At 34.0% G+C, this 9,514-nt stretch overlaps 1 protein-coding gene across 2 annotated transcripts; it reads left to right on the forward strand.

The window, feature by feature from the left end:
* The first annotated feature begins 4,490 nt into the window (after positions 1-4,490).
* LOC133780419 (uncharacterized) lies at positions 4,491-8,801 on the forward strand. Of its 2 annotated transcripts, none has more exons than XM_062220176.1 (5): positions 4,491-4,918; positions 6,583-6,678; positions 6,765-6,813; positions 7,187-7,312; positions 8,228-8,801. In XM_062220176.1, exons 1-4 carry the CDS (start codon positions 4,550-4,552, stop codon positions 7,270-7,272), a joined length of 600 nt encoding a protein of 199 aa, XP_062076160.1. In that variant the 5' UTR covers positions 4,491-4,549; the 3' UTR covers positions 7,273-7,312; positions 8,228-8,801. The 2 variants fall into 2 exon arrangements, with proteins under 2 accessions (XP_062076160.1, XP_062076161.1); XM_062220177.1 differs by having other exon boundaries at positions 7,187-7,308.
* Positions 8,802-9,514: the final 713 nt, after the last annotated feature.

Genomic DNA, 9,514 nt, shown 5'->3' on the forward strand with positions numbered 1-9,514 from the left:
CCCGTTCATGTATAACACTTTATACAAAGTACCTCCACTAAGATATCCTACTACATCACTAATTTGGATCTAGATTACATGTATTCATAATACTAGTGAATCATACTTACAATATTTAATCCAAATATTCCATATAACCTTGTTTTACTGCGAACTATTTAAATTCATTCCTTACAATCTTAATCCTCCCGTACCAATACAAGATTGTAGTCACAATAACGAATTTGGGAATTTTCTAATATTCATATAATATGATTCTAATAATCATAATAAACAATAAATATACGCTAAAATTCATTTCAATTATTTATTTCATAAAACATTGTTCAATACATATGTTTTAAAATGCACTAATCCCAACATTGATTTCTTTAGCTTCAGTTCATAATTTAGTTGTTCACCAAATGGATGTTAAGACTGCTTTGTTGAATGGTGAATTAGAAGAAGAGATATACACGGACCAAGTTGAAGGGTTCGTAATCTCTGGTCAGGAGCATAAGGTTTGCAAAATGGATAAGTCTCTATATGGTCTTAAGCAGGCACCTAAGCAATGACATGAGAAATTTGACAATTTAGTCATCTCACATGGTTTCAAAGTGAATGAAAGTGACAAATGCATTTACTATAAATCTAAGAATGACATTTGCACTATTATATGTCTATATGTGGATGACTTGCTTCTGAAGCAATGACATGAGAAATTTGATAATTTAGTCATCTCACATGGTGTCAAAGTGAATGAAAGTGACAAATGCATTTACAATCAATCTAATGATGACATTTGCACTATTCTATGTCTATATGTGGACGACTTACTTATATTTTGTTCAAATATTCATGTTGTGGCTGCTGTGAAATCATTGTTGTGTTCCAACTTTGATATGAAAGACCTAAGAGAAGCAAATGTAATCATTGGTATAAAGATTACAAGGTCTGAAAAAGGGAATTTCTTTAGATTAATCTCATTACACTAAGAAGATCTTGAAGAAGTACAATTACTTTGACTATAAACCTGCTTGCACACCATATGATCCAAGTGTAAAATTATTTAAGAACAATGGTGACAATGTAAGACAATCTGAGTATGCAAGCATCGTTGGAAGCCTTCGGTATGCCAGAGATTGTACTAGACCCGACAATGCCTATGTCATGGGATTATTGTGCAGGTTTACTAGTAGACCTAGTATAGAGCATTGGCATTCTATTGAAAGGATCATGCGATACCTAAAGAGAACACTGAACCTTGGATTACATTATTAAAAGTTTCCAACTACTCTTGAAGGATATAGCGATGCAGACTGGAACACTCAGTCAGATGACTCCAAAGCAACAAGTTGCTATATTTTTAGTATATCTGGTTGAGTTGTTTCTTGGAAATCAAAGAAACAGACTATTTTGGTTTAATCCACCATGGAGTCTGAAATGATAGCACTAGCTACAACTAGTGAAGAAGCATGTTTGTTGAGATGCCTACTAGCTAAGATCCCTTTATCAGAAATACTGATACCAGTTATGTTGATCCATTGCGATAGCACTACAACTATTGCAAAAATTCAGAACCATTATTATAATGGTAAGAGATGACAGATACATTGTAAGCATAGTACTGTTAGAGAGGATCTCTCAACATGAACTATTAGAGTGGATCATGTACGCACTGAGAAGATCCTTTGGCGAAAGGATTAGCTAGGGAGAAAGTCCATAAAACATCAAATGGAATGAGACTATTGCCCTTAGAATGATGAATCTCTAATGATGGTAACCCAACCTACAAACTGGAGATCCAAAGAACAAGGGTCAATGGTTGATAACAAATTGTGAAGTGATATGAGTTGGATCATTCTATTAAAGTATATAGAAGCATGAATTCCTGAAGCGATGAGAGGATGAGTTAATAGAAACTCTTAATGATATTTATACTCTATGTGGAGTGGAGTACCGAGCTACAGGAGTACTCTTGGTAGACTCACCTATGTGAATGTGGAAGTGGGGTTGCTTCCTATGGAATTTTGGGAAAAATTTCTAGAGCATTCACTATACTGGGATAGACGTGCTTGGCCATTAGCGCACAGGCTTTTGACTACACCTTGGAAAGGTTGTGTGTGGTTTGATGTCAAAGAAAGAGTTCAAGACTTCGTGTCACTCTAGTGTAATATGAATTGTTCTCACTATGCAAATGTTCAAGTCGAAGAATACATTTGTTTATGCCCAATCTTATAGATTACGATATTGCCCGAGAAAATATTTTTTTAAAATTCGAGTGGGGGATTGTTTGTACTTTTGTACTATATGAATTATTTAACAATAATGTTAAAAATAGAAAAATATTTTTTGTGTATATATTTAGTGAGAGCTCTACCCTTGGGGATGTACCCCAAAGGGTACCCAGTTTTGTGAGCATGGGTGAGGAGACACACACTTGACCATCACACATGCGCGTGCCGCCACTGCCATCTGTCCGACTGAGCTGGTTGGTGTGGTGTGACACTTATTATTTTTGTTAAAAAAATGTTTTAATAAATATTATTTATTTATTAATTAACTTATTCAAATAAAATGTGTTTTAAGAGCAGTCAATTGAGAAACTGAGTCTTCCTAGTTTCCCCATGACCAACGTTTCTTTTTAATTGTATTTTTCTGGCTATTTAATTAAGAAATATACATAACAACAAGGAGGATGTCATTCCAAGTTTTCCATAAAAAATTAATTTTTCTCTTTGAGTTTTTTTCGAGCAATTATGGGGTGTATGTGAATGACTTTCTTCAGTGCAAAGGGATATCGTACAATGACAAACTGAGCTATTTTATCATGGGGACGATGGGGACAGCATAATTAATAGACTACTATACACACTTGGAGCAGAGCCGCGGGACACCTCTTTAGAGCAACTTTATCTGCAACTCAACCCAGAAAACCATATCATTAATTACGTTCTTATTTTATTTTCTGTAGGAACATCCCTTAATCCTTAATCCAATGGTTGCATGAGGACTTATAATAATAAAAGCAATTTTAAAAAAAAAAAGTTGACTAAGAGCACTCCTATTGGGTGCTCTACTCCATTCTTTAAAATACCTCATCAAAACACACATTTTTCTATTTTACCTCTAAATTTTACATTATACCATACATCAGCTTCTCTATATATTTCTCTACATCATTTAAATATTATATCTTTAAACATATTTTATTACTTAATGTAAAATAAAACAATTGAAAAATAAAAAAGAAATAATAAATATATACTAAATGGAGAGAGAAAGCTTATAAAGAAAAATAATAATATTAAAATTGTTGACCGCATTTTTGGCCAACGACGTGAGAACGTCAAAAACAATAAACCTTCAAGAGAAATAAAACGACACAGACGGGTTTTAAATAGAAAATAAATAACACAACAATTTTTATAGTGGTTCAGCCCCAATATGTTGGTAATAGCCTAATCCACTTAGAGTTGTGATTATAGATCTGTACTCAAGATCAGATGAACTGAGTCAACTGAGTTTCTTCAGTACAGATTACAAAAATACAAGAATTCTTTATGATACCAGCACTTTCTCTCTCTAGAAAACTCAGACCCAAAATTTTCCAAAAGTCTCAAAAGAAGCAGAAGAAGCCCCTTTCTGATCCCACAAGCCATATATTTATAGGCTTAAGATCGTACATCTGATATCCCCTAGAATCGGGATATTTCATTATATTTATTATATTTAAATTACAAAAAACATTCAAAATGCAACAAAACCCCCAATTTGTGGGAAGAATGAGAGATTCCCGCGTGTGCCAAGACCGGTTCTTGTTGAAGCCGTTTATGGGAATCTTGACTTAGTCCTCCTCTATCTGGTCGACCCATATCTCCTACTGACCATTCATGCAAGTGCTGGTCGGACACATGCATGCTGGACATATGCAAGTGCTGGTAGGACATGCACTTGCTGGTAGGACATGCATTTGCTGGTCGGATGTGTGCATGGTGGTAGGACATGCACTCCTCTCATCTAACATGGCACTCTCCTTTAGCATGATGTCTCTCCTCTAACATGGCACTCTCCTCTAGCATGCCATGTCTCTCGTCTAACATGGCACTCTCCTCTAGCATGCCATTTCTCTCTTTGGACAACCATGCACTTGCTGGACATATGCATAAGGACTAGACCTTTTGGACTCTCCTCGGACCAAATTCATGGGCTCTCCTCGGACCACACCCTTGGGGTCTCCTTGGACCACACCCTTGGGGTCTCCTCGGGTGCACTTGTGCACTTGCTTGGACATGACACCTCTCAAGCAGTCAAAACTTTTTATCAGTCTACCGGGTCACTTTATCACAACTCTAAGGAGTCAATGTATTTATTGACTATTAATGTGTCTTTTACGGAACATGTACTGTCATTTATGAAAAGTCTACTTAACTATTTTTTTTCTTAATATTATAAAGAACAATGTACGTGTACTCAGAGAGTGGGAAGCTATTTAAAGCCTCCAAAATTTAAAATTTGGCTGTCTGCTTCCACAATTTGAATTGAATCTCAGAAACAGAGAAGTGGGAAAATGAAGAAGAAAGGCCGTGGTCCTACTCGTACTACTACCACGCGCCTCCGAACTCGTACTCGCAAGCATTCCGCCACGGAGTTTCTCGAAACGCCATTGACGACGGCTTCCACTCCCAACCTATCTCGCCACTCACCCATTTTTAGGGCCAGCAGTAAGAAGCGCCAGAAATCCATGGCCGCTGCTTCTCCTACCTCCCCTCCCTTTACATCGCCGTTTCATCCTCCCAAGATCTTATCCTCCATCTTCGATCTCAAGGATATGGTGGCCTCTCGCCTTGACGATTTCAAGAAATGCATCGAACGATCTCACTCTGAGATCTTCAACGACCTTGACGCTTTCTACTATCGCCTTCATAAGCGCTTCAAGGTCTCTCTCTCTCTCTCTCTCTCTCTCTATTGACGTTGCTTGGTTGCCGCGACAATCGATTTAGGTGAAATAGACAGTTGATTTTCCGTTTTGCTTTTCTTCTGCTTCTTGCTCTAATTCATTGATGGTTGTAACGTGTTTTGATTTTGAGAACTATTGGAATACTTACTCAAACTATATAATTGATTTTTAAATAAATAATGATCTGATTAAGCTACCTCAATCAATTGCTTTCGATGTCAATACTCAACATAAGATTTTGATTTGTTAAAGAATTTTTCCATATCTTTTTATATTAATTATAATTTGATCTTCCACAAGAAATTATCCTTGTTCAATTGCTTACAAATAACTACAAAAATAGTGGAGTTTCAAATTGACTCTATATTCATTTTGATCTTTGTGCGCAGTTTTATATACTTGAAATACGTTGTCATGCTAAAATCCTACTACGAAATTGCTTTGGATGTAATGAAGACTGCAATTAGTAAAGTAAACAGAATTCATTACTATCTTTAAATCAGTCAGTAGGAATGAAATTTCAGCCGACTAATCTACATAAACTTGCTCCAATTGCTTTCGACACCCATAGATAACTCGCAAGATCATGCTGCTTTCACACAAACTAAAATTTGTCTTTCCTGTTAGATTATGTTTTCAAATGTAGAGTACTTGACACGAAATTTTCACTAATTTTGGCAATTTTCTTCTAAGTTTCATAAGCTTGTTTCAATCACTTTCTCTGAATAAGCTTTGATACTTCGGTAGTAGTGGTTATGGTTGATCAAGAAAAAAGGTGTGATTTGTTGTGAAGTTTTGTGATAATTTTGATCGATGATTGTTTAATTTCTCTATTAATAAGATGCACATTTTATTCCTTAGTTACAGTTCAAAAAAATATAGTTTCAGATTTGATCAATGATAAATTTTCCTTATCTTTGCTCTATATTTTTTTAGTCTTACTTCACATTCTTCTGTACTGAAATTGCTGCTTTGTCAGACTCTTAGAAAGTTAGGTAGATGCTTTAACCAATTACTGAAAGTCCAAATTTGTGAAAGGGAGATAAACAAGTGTTCAACAACATCTCCATTCTTTTTTGGTACATGCATTTTTAGCATCAGTCAGCAGGAAGCAAATTGAACTGTTAAGTTTAGGACTAAGACTAACATACATTTGAATGATTAGTTAATTGGATTTATTTCTTGTATTGTATTGAATCAGCACTATGTTTTGTTAATTGCATGAAATACCTCATTCTATTATGATTATGATGGATAACAATCAATACCATCACATATGGTCATCATTTAAACAAGATATTGGTTTGAAAGATTTGTATGTTTTTGGGTAGACTTTTCTGCTTTTTAGCAGTTTACTGGTCTTAAACGTATATAATTTTATTATTCTCTAGCTCCAACTATTTGAAGGAAATAGCTTAACATGCTAATGAAACCTCTATTCAACGGTTATCTAGCTAAAATTTTCTATCGATAAACCGAGCTGCTTACTTAGTTCTTTTCTTTTTCTTTTTTTTTCTTTTTGTGTGACTAATGAGTGCATAATGGTTGCTCAATCATTTCATTAGATGTTTCAATTTCTGTGGCAAAGAGATTTTGTCAGCTAATTTCTTGTTGGATTTGTGTTTAATTTTCTAATTCAATAGATTCAGAGTCAAGAATGTCAGCTAGTCTCAGATGAAGCAGAGAAAGAATATAAGAAGATGTCTGAACGAATTGGTGAAAGTCAAGAAGCAATGATGGTATATACTTTGTTATCAGTTAGTAGTCAAATTTCACATTCTACTTATGCTTTTTGCTGAAGTGTAATCTGGAGGGTATTTCACAGACTTCATATTCCGAGTTCATTGCTGATGCACAGACCAGCACATCTCACGGTATGTTCTTTTCTTGAGAAATTTAAGAACTTGCTTGTACTTCATTGGCGTAATCTGATGTTTCGCATAGTAAGAATAAAATTTAATTGGCACGCTAAATCATATATTTGAAAACAAGTCCATTACCCACTGTATACAACTTAATCACGATCTTACCTCCTGAGATAGAACATTGGTCTTATTTTTTCTTCTCTAGACAGAAGATGGGGTATCCAATATATTTTTCTACTTCTGAGGCAAAAATTATATTGTCAAGTTACCTCGAAGTGATTCTATTTATGAAGCAGAATGACCGTGTGTATGCAAGGGGAACCAACAATAATTTTTGCATCAGCAATTCATCCAATATAATTTAATTCAGTTTCATTTTCAGCATCCAAATCCATTAGCAAGCTATCTCAATCTGTTGAGAAGGCCGTTGATACTCTCCGAAGCCGTTATGTGATCTCAGCAGCTTAGTCTTCAATTGTTCATGCCATTTCTGTCACAAGAAATGTAGGTATGTCTTTTTAATTTTTAAGAGCATTATCTCTGTTAATGTTTCATGCAAATAAATATTTTAATATGGATAGAATTTGTTGGTGCTTTGTTCTTTCTCTCTCTCTCTCCTAATTGTTGGCACTTCTAAGACATGCATCTCTAAGGTTAAGTATTATTTCAGATTATCTGATAGAATTCGGTGAAAATAGGTCATCGTCTATGTCTAAGATGATATATGACTGAGGAAACCAAAAATGGCATTTACCTGAAAATGTAGAAAACCTTCTAAGTCGGAACGCAATATATATATATATATATATATATATTCCTCATCGGTCCTATATATGGGTTTCTTAGTTAAATGTTTGTGAAGTACTAGAATCTCAAAATTGTTAGAATAATGTAGATGATTTCTTAAAACCATATAGCAAAGAAGACGATTTTATCTGCTTGAATCATTTCCCCTAAACATTTACTTTGAAAGAGACGCTCTTATAACTTTTTATGGCATAACAATCAAGAACAGAAACGGTATGGCGTTATGATCTTTCTGCTTCTAAATACCCTTTTCACCCAATTTTGTACTTTGGTATATACAATTGATAATAGCCTTTGGTTTTATAACTCACAATTAGCAAGTATGAGAAGAACATGACACATAGCCTCGATGTTACCTGATTGATTTCATTTGAACTGTACGTTGTTTAAACTCATCATCATCCCAGAGCACACACAAAAAATTGTCACAAATTTTTCACGTAGGTTTAACTATTGACATGTTAAATGCTTTGAAGTTTGAACTTCGCAATTTATTCGTTTATAGCTTTTTAAATATAGGCTCTGATTCTATTTTAACCTTTGCATCAATGATTTGATTTCTTTGATCACGTTCATTTTTTAACTCCATTATTATTTGTTGAATTGTGCACGACAGGGAAGAATTGCTGAGACAAGATAGTGGTTCGGATTCTAGCAGATGTTTTACCATTTCCATTCCCTATAGCAAGATTCAAGGCGCATGATGTACATAATTCTTGTTTCATCAACATAAGTTGATTTAGATGATAAACGGTACCTACGTTAGATGACGTTAGAAAATCTATTACACTTATCTTAAAAGCTTCGAGGAAAAAAACTTCTTTCTTTGAAGAGCTTTCTTAGAGGATATATAAAAAGAATATGGTTTTTTAAAAAATTTATTGAAAAATATGAGCATGTTGAAGAATACGAAAAAAAAAAAGGAATTGGCTGATTACGGAAGAAAAAAATATATGAGAAAACCAAATAAGTTGGAATAGTCTCTAGAGCTTAACTGTAAAAGGAAATAAATAAAGAAGTTAATGGAGTGTAGCTATTTCGTGGAAAAAAAATAAGGAAAAAATAAATATAAGAGGCAAATGGAGGTTAGAAAACGGAGTGATGAGTTGGTTTTTTATTAAATGATTTGTCATAAGCTTATTGGGTGGACAGTTAATGGTACACAGAAAGTGGACAGAGGATCCTCTTCCGTGTAGTTGTACGCATTCTAAGCTAGCAAATAAGTTAGAACTCATGTGGGAAAACAAATGTTGTGGATAGACACGATCTATGTCACTGCTTGTGAATGATAATAACGAAGTATGTTGTTGATAGACACAATATGTTTGTGGTCTGAAAAATAATCAGAGTTAAAGAAGACGATCGTGAATCGTGATAGAGTAGATGTTTGGAAACTTGAAAACTGATCCGGAAGTTGTAGGAGATGATGAAGATTGGACTTTATCATTATGTTTTTTTTAAGAATTTGGACGAGTTTTTAATAACAATTTTTGTTTGTTAGATTTCGAGAAATCCCATATAAAACTTCAATCAAGTAAACAAATCCCATTACAAAGATATTTTTATCAAAATATCATATATTGACAACGTTATTCGTGGACTAAAATTAAAGAAGATTAAACATTTATAAACAATAAGGAAGAAAAGACAAAACAAAGATTTTTTACGTGTTTCAGTAGTTAAATCTACCTACATTCACAAGTCACTTTTATTGAATAAGTAGTCTGCGTTTAAAGCTTTGAAAGCAATTTCATAGAGCTTTCAGTACATATTTGTGCGTAGAAAATAAATGACTAAATCCAGGCTATTTATAGACATGTTGTACATAATATTTTTCCCTTAATTTTAGAAGTTACATGACATCTCATTTGAATTTGAAATACAACCAAATATATTAAAATAC

Source organism: Humulus lupulus, chromosome 5 (assembly GCF_963169125.1).
Source record: "Humulus lupulus chromosome 5, drHumLupu1.1, whole genome shotgun sequence".
NCBI lineage: Eukaryota > Viridiplantae > Streptophyta > Magnoliopsida > Rosales > Cannabaceae > Humulus > Humulus lupulus.